A 16,158-nucleotide genomic window follows, 5' to 3' on the forward strand; every position below is an offset into this window, starting at 1 on the left:
TCCTAATAAGGGCAAACTACTTGATGCGTAAATCAAGGTCAAAAGGCTTTGTTGCCTACGGTGAACGAGTCACAAGCGGAGGCATATCCCGTTTGAAGGAGTAGCGGAAATGGTTGTCTGAATAATACTGATTTACACACAGGAGCAACTGATTAAAAAATATCTTTCTTTCTGATCATGCGCTTCAACACTTCTCACCCAGGCTTATTAAAGAGCCAAATTTATGAAATAGGCAAAAGAAAACTCAAATTTTTTTTCATCTTCTTAGGGCAAAAATCTACTAATCCTCTTGAACTGACGCACTAGCCTGTATTTTCGAGAAAGCTTTGTTTTCAATTAAATAAATTCGCAGGATTCATCATTAAGTACAAAGAAAAACACAATCACTTTCTATTGCTTTTATGAAAGCACGTACTTTAGTAAAATTATCTTGAGCTCATTGTAACCCATACCCGAATGCAGACAGGCTTGGTTTGCAGCAAAAGAGAAAAATATTTACTCGAAGATTTAGAGCTAGAATTATCTATTTTCTGAATGAATCCTGATATGGTATATAGGCAATGACCTTTTATCTCCGACATAATTTAATTACCAGCTTTTGTTGTTGTGCTGTTAACCTTACAAGGAAAAGAATTGAAAATCCACTTGATGCACCGGAAGTAAAAAAAAAGAGAGCGTTTCATTATACATTGTGCACCAGACAATGCAGCTCAAAGAGAATAGAACTTTCTGACCAGCCGGCCGGACGAAAACAGCAAGAAAATTAGAAGGAAGACCTTTTCTGATCAAATTACAATGATCAGGTAATTTAAGTTAATTTCTCTATGTACGTTGTCGTTTTTTTTACCCAGATTTTTCAAATAACTCATATACTGTGGCGCCTCTAGATCCTCATATGATCGCGGTTGACCGAGGTGGCTCGAATAAAATAAGAGAAATTTCATAGTGAATCATGGAAATAAAGTGGAGACGCAACTGTTCAGGCGTGGAATCTAAGAAACAATCCTGCAGCTGGCGAGAATTTTTCGCTTTTGTCGGCTCTATCAACATCAAAATCATTTTAACCTTTTCGTCAACTATTAGAGAAATTTTATTCAGAACTTGATTATCATGTGGAAGGAAAGAGAGCTAAAAATTTAATGCTGTCCGTTTTATTGCGACCAAAAATCTCGGTACCTGACCCTGCTTGCCCTCTCATATTAACAATCATTTCAGTTTTGACAAAGGTTTTAGTGGTGAGTTGACATCTGGAAAACCGTGCCAGCCCTGTCAACCCAAGACAGAGGCCATCCTTAGGGAAAGGATAGGAGATCCTTGCATTTGCCTTCTGGAGTGAGGACCAAGTTATTCGCTGCCTGTTAAGTTGACAAAATCTCAACAGAAAAATAGCCGCCCGCGCGAACAACCTATTCAAGAGCGGAGAGTTTCCAATGGTCTTAATCCGGATTCAATGTGACAACAACAAATCTCTCTAATGTAACTTTTCCCTCTGCAGGGATTTTGTTTGTCGTGGGAGTTCTTTTACACATGATCGACGCTGAAAAGATTATCCGCATGGAGAATTTTCTTGAAAATGTCAACTTCCGCGACCCAAAGAAGTTTTACGTCAGGAACAACTTGGGTGTAAGTCATTCATTTAAATAGTGGACGATCGAAAGTTCCTCGCGGTTAATGTGATGACGCTCAATGACCAAACTAGACAGTACGTAATAGCATTACATTTTTTGTTTCATATTGACTCTTAAACGATATCATGAATCACGGCGCTGCAGTTCGCCTTAGACTCATTTGACATGTACAATTTAGTTTAAATGGATTTTTTTCTCTTTCTAAAACTAAGTATTTTCCTTACTTTGCTAAACCAAACCTTTCACCGTGAATAATCACAAGATTTCTGCATTTGCGTTTGGTTTGAAAAAGTAGCCAATCAAATTAGGGGAAGCAGAGTGAATTGCATAAAATTCACGTGACCGGTCGTTTAGAGCTATTTAGCGATTTTCCATGTCTTTCCTTTTTATGGGGGTGGTAGGGGGGGGGGGGGGGTCGAGGCAAATGGTTAAAAACACCAAGAAAGATAACTTCTTGACTGTAATTAAGTTAAGTAGCTAGGAAACACCATCTTGCCATAGCAACTTCAAAGACTAACTGCAAACGACGTCACACTTACACCACTTACTACCAAGTCCTGTCGAGGTGATGAGTCGGGCAAAAACTGAAAGTCAGCCAAATTCTGTGATATAATTATTTTAGGGGGATGTGGTTTTCCAAGACAATGAAACAGCTTCGCTGCTTGTGCAAGTATCCGCGAATGACAATGAGATGGAACGAGTTAACGTTGTATACAACCTTCTTGATGCAGAGGACATTGTGGACATACAAGTGGTGAGTCGTGCGCGAAAAAAAGTTTTAGATAATAGACCTCATGCAAATTAGCTACACACTTCTGAGGGGGCAAACAACACAAGTTCGAGAGGTTACAACGAACATCTTAGCCACACAGATGATTTGTTTCATGTTCATTGAATGTTTATCACCTAAGTAGTCAAATGGAATGATTACACAAGTTACTTCGACGTTTTTTAGTGAAAAATGAGAAGATAACGAAGTAGAAAGTCAAAATGTCAAAAGCAATCAAAAGATATAAAATTATCATAAAAGGTACTTAATTCTAAATTCTAAATTGTACTTTTAGCAATGTTGTTTCAATATTTCGACTAGCCGATTTTCCGCAATTTGCCTTTTTTCCAATGTTTGCCCCCCAGCATAACACATGGCTAATTTGCATCACAATTTGAAAACCAACATGGCGGCTATCGTGAATAAGACCTATTGAAGGCTTGCTCTAGTCACAGAGCCACCATAGTCGGCTGACCGTGGGCCGGAATTTTGCATAAGTTATAATATATCAATCCTGCTCAAGTACTCCCAGCTTCCGTCCCCGCGAGGGGGGAGGGATAAGAAGGAGTCCTGGAACCTTCGCCTTGTGTATGGATAATCGCCAACAGTTCACCCTCAACAAACGACTCTCCAAATGAAATTCTACTGTTAGAAAACCATAAGCATGAATAGGGCATGTCTGTCAAGATGAAGGTCGCTGTTTTTAATATGTTCAATTACAGATAACATTTAAGCAATAGAGGACTTTTTCCGTGTTTATACTCTCGAGCTCATTTAAATCCGAGGGGAGTTGGAGAATTCGAGACAGTTAGGCAAACCCGAGACGTAGTCTAGGGTTTTCATAACTTCTCCCAATCCCCCAGTGTTTAGACGAGTCTATGTGAACGCGGAAAAAAGTCCGCTATGGCTTTTATAAAATACATCTAATAAATCATGTTATTACCGTTTCTCTTGTTTATATAGTTCATCACTCCCGAGACAGCAGCCAACTGGCCACTGATTAGCTCGCTGGCAGGCGCGAGCTTCTGTTTGGCAGTCATTATCGCTGTTTTGATAGCCATTGTGATCATGAAACGAAAGAAAAAACGTCGACAGAAGTTAGCAGCAAAGGGAGACAGGCTGGAGATGAAAGAGCTTGGACAAGCTGTCGCTGGTAAGCACTTTATCAGTCCATTCAATTATATCCACCTGCTATTGATTCAAATAACAACAAGAACAAGAACAACAACAACAACAACAACATTGTATTTAAATGCAACTAAAGATGTTTTAGCGGTTATGCACCCGTTAGGCTCGGTTACAAGCCGCTGTTTCGGGTAATGAGCCAGCGCTCACTCCCGGGAGGATACTCGAACTCGAGCGAGCGGCGGAAATCAAGGCTATGAACTCGTGGAAAGAATGGGAACTAGTTTCTTGCAATTGGCGGGGTGCGAAATGACAATCCCAGACGATCCCAGACAGGATTCGAACCTAGGACCTCCGTAACACTGGTCAGCGGTCGGATGCTCTATCCATTTAGCAACTAGAACTCATTGGGAGCTTGATCGTTTATTTAGGTCCTGAATGGACTATATGTCCGGATGGTCTGCGGCTTCTACCGCAAAGTCATGTGTCTACTAACAGATACAAGTAAAGATGCTTTAGATGACTCGAAGGTGCATGACTTTGTACCCCGCAGACCAGCGGGACTCGAATCATGCCTAGGATTCTGATCTTTCAGTTGTCCGTTCAGTCGCCCGTCGCCTAGCAACTAGTGAACTGTACAGGGGCACCCAACGTCAATTTTCGGAAAATATCTGTTCGGCAGACGATTTGAGATCTAGAATATTCCGAGCATTTGTTTTAAAATTTCTTGCTTGCCTGCCTGTCCTAGGAATTTCAAACTTCTAAAAAATGGTATAATTGCCCATTTTTAATGGATTTTTACCCTGAAAAGGTCACCTAGAATTTTCGGGAGCCTTTTTTCTGGCAGAAATCTTCTAAAAGGTAAATTTTGATCCCTATCATTTTCGGATCACTAGACTTTCAGCTAGGAAATCCGAACAGATGAAAAATTCTTAGGAGATAAAAATATGCCTATATCTACCGTTAAATACTAAAATACGTTTAACGATGCTATGTCGAAGTGTTTTTGAGCTATATTCTCGTTGGGTGCCCCTGATTGTATCATGCCAGTGAACGCAATGCAAGAAGCGAAGTTCGTAAGTTACATGCAGGAAGTGCTGACTCTCAAAATTCCAAAACAATACACCACTTTCATAAATGGCGATCACTTTCACATTCATAATTAGACCTACTGCCCTCATTTTGAAACAAATATTCTTTTGAAATTTGCTCGTTGTAGCGAGGCTAGAAAGCCTTATTAGCATTAAAACAAAAGAATATTTTATTTGGCCGCCACTATGAAAGAGTTCGAGTGGAATAAGTGAAACGCCTTCAGCGGTGTGATAGTCAGTGAGGAGGTGTTCTGAGACTGTAGACGAAGGGAGACGTTCGCTGAATTGTCGTTTGGTCTGCGGTGTTCGTAAAAACGATCTTTGAGTCTTTGTTTGGTTTCTCCAATGTATTGTGATAGTGTATATTTAATTAATAGATTCCATGTTGCCATGCGTCTCTTCAGAAATGGATCACAGATGACGTCAAAATTGGCATGTCGGCATACTACGTGAACAGCATTCACTGCTTGTAAAACCCTAACTGGAAGCGGAGAGGCACTACCTTTCGAAATAGGAAATATTTGCTCGCAAATAGAATTTTTATGTTTTTTCTCCCCATTGTGTACTTTTTATTTCTTTGAGGGCCTGGGACTTGGTGTGGCACTTATTAGGATTATAGCCAATACCCTTTAGGATACTTTTGCTTGCCAAGTGACCAGGCTTCCATGTGAGCGTCACTTCGTTTCATCTTGACGGTGGTTAAAGACGTGTTTTTCATCCCTCCTCCTCCCCTTGTCCCAGCCACGCCCTTTTTTCATATAATTAGATTGTATTTTTGGCGTTTCCAGTGCCCTCACCTTTACTGGGCCAAACTTTGTATCAAAGATTTGATTGAACAGTATTTTTAAATAAATGCGGCTATGGGATTCTGCCCATAGCCATTCACTCCATTTGTTGATTGCTTATATTTTGCCCAGTAAACATAGCTCAGGCAAGGCAGCATTTTTGGGTTGTGTATATAATTTATAAGGGAGAAAAGGCATAAATTGACTATATGCAACATTTTTTTTCAGCGTTCAATCATCCGTGCTCTTTTTGTTTTTGGTTTTTTTTCTTTTTGGTAATTTAAAGCATTTGCCATCATAGCCTTCTATGAAAGGAACGCTTAATATTTTTCATTATTTCGTACTTAGAAAAAGTGGCAGCATTTGAGGAATCCGTAGGACAGGACAAACTGACGCTTGATGAAATTGATGCAAAGAAATTTAGTCGTCCAGTACAACCGAGTCCCAAAATCCAGAGTAAGTTGACTGTTACGTTTCTCCTCGGTTTCATTTGCATGAGAGTTAACTTAAATCTGTCCTTTTAAAGCATTTGCTATCATAGCCTCAGTCTATGAAAGGAACGCTTAATAATTTTCATCATTTCGTACTAAGAAAAAGTTGCAGCATTTGAGGAACCCGATGGACAGGACAAACTGACGCTTGATGAAATTGATGCCAAGAAATTTAGTCGTCCAGTACAACCGAGTCCCAAAATCCAGAGTAAGTTGACTGTTACGTTTTTCTCCACGGTTTCATTTGCATGAGCGTTAACTAAAATCTGTCCTGCCTAGTGATTGGGTAAAACAGTTCGCGCCTCGTTACTATCTCAACCAATCAGGGGGAAGCAAAGTATGAACTAAATGAGTATTTAGTCACCTATTCAGCTCACCTATTCACAATTTTCTTGCAGTCAGAGCCGAAATTTTCTCTTTGCTTTGCTTTAAATTCTGGTCGGTTTATTATAGCGTCTGTTTCTGTTGTCAGTGATCTTACTCAGGTTACGTGAATAGACTGCTTTGCTAATGAGTTTCTAGTGAACCCTGGTTCGTTTCAGTGCCTTTCGCATAGAGAAAAATGGCCAGTGATAGTGTGGTTCATTCGAAATTACAACTTTGTCTGTTTATTCCACAAAGGACTGGGACAATCCAGGATTCACTAGGATTTTCCTATAACCTAAATAGTCTGTTCGAAGAGTGTTTGGTTTTTAACTTACGCGTTGAGATGATTAGAAAAAAATAATGGATGACATAAATTGATCAAAGATCCTTGTTCACCTAACAGACATCGTGTTCTTAGCCGAATTTCGCACAGATCGACGAAAAATTTTAACCGACCAACCATAACGCTATGTTTAACAATAGAGCCACTTGCAAACAACATTACAAGCATACGAGGTTTCTAGGGTAAATCACCTATCCATATCTTATTGCTCAAAGTAATTGGGTGGGGTAAGGTGGAAAAAAATACAACTTTCCATCTTTTTTTTTCACTTAGGAAAGATGGCCAAGTTTGAGAAACCAAAGGTGACGTCTAACGAAACTGACAGCGAGAAAAAAGAGACTTGTGCATCGAATGTAAAGCATTTTCAAGGTAAAAGTTATCTCCTTATAATATGCTTAGCTTAGTCGTAACGGGAAAAGTTAACAGCTCAAGAAACATGAAATATTTGTGTAAGTAAAACAGAAACATTAGAGCAGATTAGTTCAAGACGCAAAGGAGAGCTTCAAGTTCAAGGAAATTAAGCGTTAAGCTTTGTTTCACATGAAAAGGCACCTGAAAACTTTCACACGTAAGGCCGAGATTACTTGTAATTTGGGGAGTTTATATTCAAAATGAAACTCAGGCTATTGGGTAACATAGCCTCAGTTATAAGTCTAATTGACTGGTTGATTTAATGACGCAATCTCAAGAGAAGAAGGTATACGCTCCCGATTCCTAATCCGGACTTTGACAGTTTTAAACTGGAGTTTTCATAACATCCTTACACTGCCTGTAAAGCCATATAACCTTCTCACAGAACCATACCTCTGATATATTACATTGGCGCCTTATAGACGTCCCAACATTTTCACATCATCTTTAGGCACATCTGTCTTTCAAGATCATTCAAACCTTTCACATGCAACTCGCCATAATGATAAACAGGCATAAACATATTGTATTAAAGGAAAAAGATCATCGCCTTAACTTCTTAACCTACTAATGCTCCCAAAGACTACAACTGCTATGACCACAGAATCCACGAAAAATTTCTCTTCCTTGCAGATACACGTGGTAGTACTCAAGAGTCTCAAAGCTCGGGACTTCCTGGTCCCCAGACATCCACCGTGCGGACTTCACGCACCGTCGTCCTAATAATCTCCATGGTTGCTGTTGCCTTAGCAACAAAAACAGCTCCAAAAGCTAAGGTCGTCATCAACGTACCCCGAAGTTTTGTTAAGAACGGTTCCATGGTTTTCTTCAATAAAGATTTTCATGGAAGGTTGATATTATCTCAAAGCCTGAAAGAGCGATTGCAGAAAATTCAGCAGTTTGGTAGGTCTTGGATAATGCTTGCCTTATCAAAATTTTTCTTCCTGATTTCGAAGTCAACATCTCTATCCTATGGGGCGGAACAAACTAGATAACTATTTCAGCATTTCACCTGGCAAACAAATTCGGTGATCCTATATAGTTGCTAGTTATTTGTTTCAGATTTTGCTACGATCGGTTTATAGGTCGACACCAACAAAATCCTAGCAAAATGTAAGCTACTGTTGGCAACCTCAAAGTCGTCATGTTCCCCTTAGATTAGTCTCGAGATCGGACCCATCAAGACAGGGTTAGGTTAATAAACAACTTTCATTAAAACTGAGACAAATTCTGGAGGGATGTCCTCCTTACCGTTACTCTTCCGTCGAAGGAAATGAACAATTCATGGAAATGGTATCAATGAAATTCTCCTAATATCTGTAAACGTAAATTCTGACTTTGAACGTGTGTTATTTTTTCCTCCAGCCGTGTCTCAGGCGACAAAAAAGGTGTCTTATGCGGATCCATGCTTTTCTTCATGCAAGTTTAGTTGTGACGCACAAGTTCAGCAGTGTATCTGTAAGAGAGGATTTGAAATGAAACAAAGTGGATGTCAAGGTAATGGAACCTAAGACTATTTTTCCGATTCATGGGGAAAACAGCTAACAGCAGTACTATAAATTAAAAGACACATTAGTACTAATTAAAGTCGGTCCATAAAACAGCAGAACTATAAATACACATATAAGACACTGTAAAAGACATATCAAAGACACAGTATATTGATTCGCGAACCTGATAGAGTGACTTTTTTTTAACCTTAAAATACGCCCTTTTCAAAATATTTGGCAAGGCGCGAAAATGAAGCAACTCAAGAAACAGAGGTTGAAACAGTTCCGGTGCATAACAATCACTGCGCCCGCTGTACTTGAAATCTGTACATGCAAGAAAGGGCCAAGCATTTCTCAGTTTAAACTGAGAGATATGGCTGCGCTTAAAAGCCTGTGTTTGTAATTCTCCACCCATTTTGTTGAAAGATTTTCTACCAACGCAATTTAATAAATCAACTTGTATGAGCGGGAAAGGACGTCATTCCATTGTCCTTTCCTGAGCCTTGTAATTTTCAATCAACGCTGACATCTAGCCACAAATCTACAGAAATCGCTTTTGTTCTGGCCTATAAAGGCTAACATGATACTCCTAATTTTATTATCTTTTAGATGTGGACGAATGTACAAGCAGCAGACATAACTGCCACGTGCAATCCACGTGCAGTAATACTAATGGAGGGTTCAAGTGCATGTGCAACGATGGCTTTTGGGGGGACGGTCTCACGTGCAACGGTGAGTTGCTATTTGCTGATACATATCGGTCATTCTGCATGACAATAAGAAGTTAATTCATTTGACATTTCTTTAATTTTTCTCTCTAGTCTGTAGTGTCAAACCATGTCCAGAGGGATTCTACGAATCCGAGTCGTGCACAGGAACGCGTGATCGTGTTTGCAAAGGTATCCAAAACCTTACATATTATAATAAAGTTTCTACGCATTCCGTAAACAAGTCTATTTTATTCTATTGCAGATTTTATAATTGGCACGTCGAGACCAGGACTAATTTTCCCTTGAAAACTGGTCGCTTTGAAATGACTGATTCGAACTTCAGTTGGTAAAGAAGTGGTCACGTGTCGTTGTTGTATTTTATTCTCTCGAGTATTTCCGTTCAAAGCTTGCGACTGCAAATGAATTTAACTTTAAACGTTTCTCCGACAATTTGTAAATGGTTGCTTAATAAACATCCTAGTACCAAATCAATTTGCCGTGTTGAGTACAATGACCGCTAGGGGAACTTAGTGGGTGATCACCTGGTAAGAAGGCCTCAAGTCAACCTTAAGGTTATTTAATTAATTGTTTTAATTTTGTAGCTTGCAGTCCTAAATGTGGTGGAGTAACGTACGAGGCTTATGGTTGTGGACTGAAGTTTGATCGGAAGTGTGTTGGTACGTTAACAACATCGATTACATTTTTTTAATAGTTGGGCAAAAAATGTTGGACTGAATTAATCCAACTGCTAAGTCTTGACATGATCATCGCAGTTATAAACGTAGACTGCGAGCAGTCAGTCAGTGGTAGACTCTAACCAACGCCCGCGGTATTTGCGACCCGCAGCTTCAGACATTGATAGTTTAACCTACGAGTTCGTTTCAACGATTCTAGAACAAACGAGAGACGACTGTTAGCAGTCTATTATCATAGACGCTACTTTAGCAGAAGCGAAATGAAAGGAATTTTTAAGTGTCAACTGTATTTATGTGCTGGAGATACAGTACAGAAATCAACTCATGCTAAATGGTAGATTGAGTTTTCAGGAGAGGGGAAAACAAGAATACGTGGAGAAAAACCTCTCGGTGCAGAGTAGAGAACCAACAAACTCAACCCATATATGACGCCGAGTCTGGGAACCGAACCCACGCCACATTGGTGGAAGGCGAGTGCTCCGTTTTACCACTGTGTCATCATAACTGCGATTATCGTTTCAAGACTTAAAAATCACTACGCAGTTCAAATTTGATTGTATTCTGAAATTAATATAAATTCCAATAGAGTGTCTAATTAATGGAACTAAAATGGATGGGATCTTCAGTTTTCTGTGCAATGTACAAAATCATACAGCTCACGTTTTTTACCTGTTTTCTTTCCTTTCGCTTCAGATATTTCCAAACCCCTGACGCTTAGCAAGATGGCAAATGAAAGTGAACATTATCGTGGTGGGTATAAAGACTTATTCAGTCTCTTAGTTGTTTGTTTTGTTTTCAGTGTTTTTGTACAAACGTTTTCTGACATACCTGAAACCGGCAAAACGGCAATATTTCGTCTTGAGCTAATTGAAAGAAAAGAAGTTAACTACGCCAGGAAATACACATTCTTTGAATTTTGAGATTGAGGGAATCAAGTTATTGTCTCGAAGAAGAATGAGTTCATTTTCACAAATATATATCCCAATTTCGTTTATGTATCATCCTGAGCAAAAGATGGAAAAGGGAATCATTTTGAGTCTCTAACCTTGTGGAACTGGAATAATTTCACATGTTAATGATAAAGCCTGGGTGGAGTGGGTAATGCCATGCAGGGTGTCACCATCAGGGTTTTGTTGTACACTAAAAAAGAACCCCAAATAGTATTTAATCTCAAGAAATACAAACAGTGATTAATATTATCGTATCTTTCAGTTCAATCAGGCTCCAAGCTTACTTTCCTGCATCCAACGAAAGATCACGTTCTTCTGGAAGATCGCTTTCAGCTGAACAGCACGAGTACCACTTTTCTCCTGCAAAAGAATTCGTCAAATGAGACGCAGATCCACAGGAACTCAAGCTTTGTCGTAGATGTTAGAATTGAAAGTGTGGGCTTCATTCCAAGGTACAAGGATTACGATGCAACAAAATCCAACGAGAATCTTGAATTTGCTGGTGTACGTGGTTTTGCAGAGGTGTTCATGAAGCGTTGTCGCTTTCCAGCGCCTAATCATTACGAGGTAAAACATGAACTCCACCGCAATAGACAGACAAGGGTCTATCAGACAACCTGTTTTGAACACTCACAAGGGCTGTGCCCCAGTTATGTGACTCCAGGAGAGTTTTACTACTTTAGATCTTTAAATGATGCATGCGACACCGCAGAAGAGGCTATGGTTTGTCGAAAACGGGACCAAAGGGACTGCAGACTCAAAGAAGAATTGGATAGACTTTATTGCACAAATTACACTAACATTCTTTGTGGTGTATTTGGCATCAAAGAACCCGACTTCATGGAGAGCCCTTTACAGTCGTTTCCAACACGGTTGTGCGCTGATGCCTATCGAAGCTGCAGCGTTTGTAGGGATGGCTGTTCGAGCTGCGACCATTCAGCGAGTGGAAGTGGTACCTCTTGTTCCTGCTGCTACAAAAAATGTCTCCATGACTGCTCGCCTTATTATCGTTTGTCAGACTGCACACGGATTCCCAAAAGGTGCGCAAAAGGAGACACAAGCCAATTTACGTTGACTATGAGCAAACCAGCCGACTTGAACTTGCAGTTCAACTGCTTTCTGGAATATGATTTTCCAAAGGCACTGTATACTCTAAAATACAGAGTGCGGCATCAGAGTGGGCGCTTTAATTCGTCTTGGATCTCTAAAACTTTGAAAACTCTTCGCAGAGATCAGAGCACTCATTCAAATATACAACATGGAACTAACCGATTGGATTTTTTGGAAGTGAAACATTCAACAAATCTCGATATTTCCCCGCTTCTTTACCTGCGAGGCCAAAGGTCTGTCGACAGAGAACCGTATGCTTATAGTGTAACTAGTTTGGATGGGAAGAATGCATCCCTGGGCAATGCCAACGTGACAGAACCAATCAAATTTCAAACTACGAGTCCTTTCACAATTAACACCAAAACTTGGAGTAATGGCGAAAACTGTCAGACACTTTCCAAGTGGACGCAGACGATTCGAAAGCCATTCCTAGATTTGAAACCGATAAAAGTAAATTCTATTGAGGTCCTAGCTGGTGGCGAATTCTCGTACCAAATACAAGATCCTCGGCGATTACCCATGATGTCTATGCACATTTCCAAGGATCAATCAGTTCTCAAATACGTTTTAAGGAATTCAACAATCCGTAACGATGAAACGTTTCAAAGCAGCTTTTTGCGGAGAAACACTACCTGGAGTATAAAAATATCAGGTGTTTTAACAAGCTGTCCTGGGTTTTTTACCCTTCAAGTCATCGACGAAGTTGAAGAAGTTAAAGTTCTCGAGCAGGATGTGGTCATACTTTGTCCCGAAAAGAGCTTCAGATTGGACATTCATGTACCCAGACTCAACAGTGATAAAGAGAGGTTGTTTAGTATATTCTTGTCCGATAGCAAACAGAGGCTAAAGCTTCAGTTGGCTTTGGTTGACAAAAATGCCAGAATAGAAAAAGATTTTAACGTGGAAACAAGCGACGAAAATCCGAATCCAGCTGTCACACTGATGCCTCTCTTTGTGGCAACCGGGTGTGTGTTGCTGTGCTTGCTCGGTCTGATAATATATGCACAGGTTACCCACAAATCTGATGAGGACGCTAAGAACGGCACTGCAGGGTGGAAGTTTGTCAAAACCCAAGAGAACAAGAACACGGATACTGAATATAATAGACCGCAATCAAACAGTGACGATGACAATCGACTTAAGAGGAGGCATCTCATTCTAGTTGCATTCTTGGTCACGTTTAGAATTGTCTACAGTGTTGTCTTTTCATTTACAGTGGCTTTCACTATTCTTTCCCTTCTCCATGGACCTAATCTAGAAATACTTATGGAATACCAAGAGTTCGTCCAGAGTAAAATCAACGAAAGCAATGCTATGGCCTTACAAATGGACCAGCATCGTGAACGCGAAGTAAAACACTCGCTCGATGCCACTGAAGATATCCAAAGGTCTTGCGATTTCTACCTGAGGCTTCAGTTGCGACGGCTTCAGTACAACATGACCTGCTTGATCCAAGAAAACCATCTAAAAATATTTAATAAATTGAGCAAAAAAATCGTTAAACAGGTAACTGAGAAAGTTGGGGAGTTGAGAAAAGCAATCGATACCCGTATAGAAGAGTTCCAAGGTCGTGTCAAGCGCAAGCTGCAAGATACCAAGGAAAGGTTACAAGACTATGCTAAGAGAGTGTATAGCAACGGCTGGTTTGCCTTACCGAGAGGAGCTTACGATATTAACAAGGGAATTTCTAGACGAAAAAGAAGGAATCTTGCCGTTAACTATACTTATATCACCAGCCCAGATAATTACGTTAAAAGAGTGCCAAGAGATGCTCCCTCGAAAACGCCGCAAAACATCTTTTCTATCAGGGCGAAGCGGAGTTTAGCTGATGGTTCATTCATCGGTTTTCTAGACTTCGTTGGAGTTGTGGATCAGGACAAGCTCGTTGAGACAGAGAAGAAAATTAAAGAAAAGCTTCAGTTTCTTAAAGACGGGCTAGCAGACTTTTCAGAAGTCCTCAAGGCTGGAAAGACTCCTGAACATCCTTTTAGCACAATTTTGATGTGTCCTTTGAGATTCATGTTAGGCACTGCAAAAGAACAGGCGGTACGAGGAATTAGAAAGATTGCAATCGAGGGAGAAGAATGGGCGAGGGCCAACTCAGCCTGCTTTGTGGGTGATATCAGTGATTTCTTCGCATCTAACGATTCCACGAAAAACTCTGACTTCAACGAGATGGATCATGGCGACTCCTTCGCCGAGCGTATAACGTACGAAGAAATAGAAGGTGTGGATGAAATCGGCAACACTTCTACAACGAACAAATCGTCACTTATCGAATCAGCTCACGGAAGATCTTCCTTTAACATCGAAAAGGGTGACATTATGGAGGAAAATGTCGATCAACAGAAGAAAGAGCTGTTGGAGAAGGAAGGAAAGATATCAAATGTCACAAGTGTGTACGATTCCGAAGTGTTCATTTTAACCAAAAAGGCCCTTTTGGGTGTAGTTGTGGTGATCGACATTCTCCTCTTAATCTATCGAGGATCGAAGACATACCAAATCGCTTTGAGTCTTATTCAAGGGTTCGAGGAAATTGTAGAACATGACGAGAATGAATTCAAAGAAAATCCACTTTCCACGAAGCAGAAAGCCGCGAGATTTCTCGGACGGTTTTTTGACTTTCTCGCCAGGATATTTACGAAGTTCCTGAATACGTGCAAGAGCATTCAAAAGAAAGTCATGCGCACCAATCTACTACCAATCTGCATTATAATTACGGCGTCAGCTGCAGTTATTTACCTTCTCATTGCTTTTGTGCTCAATGTAATGAACGTTAATGTTATTGAAGCATTGGGAGGTTTTGATTTGATAGCCTCTCGCCTCGACACCGACTTCAATTTTACAAACCTTGCGATCGCTGATCAAATCGACTTCATAAACAACAACGATATGCGGTTGTATAAACAGTCGATGAGCCAGTCAATGTCGGAATTTATCAAAATGGTCGAGGAATTCAACAAAGATCAACAAGAACGTATAGATGAACTTAAGCAACAGCTTTGCTCTCTGGAGAACGAGACCGCAAAATGCTTCGAGGAGACAGATTTATTTGCATCGTTCCTCAGTTTTGAGCCGCAAGTGTGCATTATACCGACGTTAAAAGGAACGCCGTATGACGGATACGACGGAAAAGCGTATCGCCAACGACTAAAGCGAGAATCAGCACGTTTTATCGACGCTATCCGTAACGTTATTTTGAATACCATATACTTCCTCGTTGGGGTCATTTTGGTGGTTCTCGCGATTGCAGTCGTTTCCTTTGCGGCTTTTCGTTTCCTCAAGTCAAGAGGAATGGTGCGAGTGAAACGTGTTCACGTTTACAAAGCGCTACCTTACGAAATTGTGGAACAATTTCACATGAAATCTGTCGAGTCTGATGACGAACTCGATGGTGAGAAAAAGTCTGAAACACAGCGAGATCATAGAAAGAAACTAGAGCCTGCTAAAGGTTTTCTAGCAGCATCTCAAGAACGTTTGAACCCTACAAAGAAATCTCCAAAGGATGATGTTTTAGGGCAAACAATACCCTAAAGATGTAAATAAATAAGCACTGATTCACCCTACCAATTTTGAAATTGAAGATAATCGTAAAAAGTAAGTAATTATATCAAAATCCTTATCTTCAGTCTTGCCCGTTAATTGTAAATAGTTGTTGGAATGAGCCATTACCTTGTATATAGCTTTTAGTAAAGAGTACACGATAATTAAATTTCGATTTGTATATGTAATAGGGCAACATGCTGTCCAATTTGGAAATAATTGGATGAGAAAAAATATAACGACTGACTGCCAACTTGGACGAGGCCGTAGGCCGTAGGCTAGATCGTGACATCCATTGAAAAGAGGGGTATTGCTTGGAATAAAGTATGACCCAATTATTTTGCGTGTTTGTTGTATTGATCAGGCGCTATGCACCAAAGTCTACTGTTTGGAAGCACTCACCATCAATCGCATTCTTGACTCTTACATCAGCCGTGCTCCCTCTTCAAGGAACAGGGCTGGCGCAGTGGCTGCACCACGAGCCAAGTCTAATAATGTGGCCAGGGCTCGGGGCCATATCTGGCGGTTTGAGTTTGATGGTTCTCAATTTTTTTTCCGAGAAGGTTTTCTCCGGTTTTTCCTTTTCCACAAAAAAACGTTTCATTTGATTTGAGTTAATATGAGTTGATTCAATGTCACTATAGTGTTTCC

At 40.2% G+C, this 16,158-nt stretch overlaps 1 protein-coding gene across 1 annotated transcript; it reads left to right on the forward strand.

Moving 5' to 3' along the window:
- The first annotated feature begins 652 nt into the window (after positions 1-652).
- Positions 653-15,851, forward strand: LOC137988946 (uncharacterized). Its single transcript, XM_068834882.1, has 14 exons — positions 653-803; positions 1,496-1,623; positions 2,251-2,382; positions 3,361-3,550; positions 5,747-5,854; positions 5,990-6,097; positions 6,872-6,967; positions 7,643-7,912; positions 8,375-8,506; positions 9,109-9,231; positions 9,321-9,398; positions 9,812-9,886; positions 10,598-10,654; positions 11,117-15,851. Exons 2-14 carry the CDS (start codon positions 1,528-1,530, stop codon positions 15,496-15,498), a joined length of 5,847 nt encoding a protein of 1,948 aa, XP_068690983.1. The 5' UTR covers positions 653-803; positions 1,496-1,527; the 3' UTR covers positions 15,499-15,851.
- Positions 15,852-16,158: the final 307 nt, after the last annotated feature.

Source organism: Montipora foliosa, chromosome 2 (genome assembly GCF_036669935.1).
Source record: "Montipora foliosa isolate CH-2021 chromosome 2, ASM3666993v2, whole genome shotgun sequence".
Lineage (NCBI taxonomy): Eukaryota > Metazoa > Cnidaria > Anthozoa > Scleractinia > Acroporidae > Montipora > Montipora foliosa.

Bases quoted from the DNA above. Each gene is read 5' to 3' on its own strand.
- LOC137988946 (XM_068834882.1), top strand. From the start codon at position 1,528: ATGATCGACGCTGAAAAGATTATCCGCATGGAGAATTTTCTTGAAAAT. The intron at 6,968-7,642 runs GTAAAAGTTATC...TCTTCCTTGCAG, and splicing joins GAATGTAAAGCATTTTCAAG to ATACACGTGGTAGTACTCAA. The intron at 9,232-9,320 runs GTGAGTTGCTAT...TTTTCTCTCTAG, and splicing joins GGACGGTCTCACGTGCAACG to TCTGTAGTGTCAAACCATGT.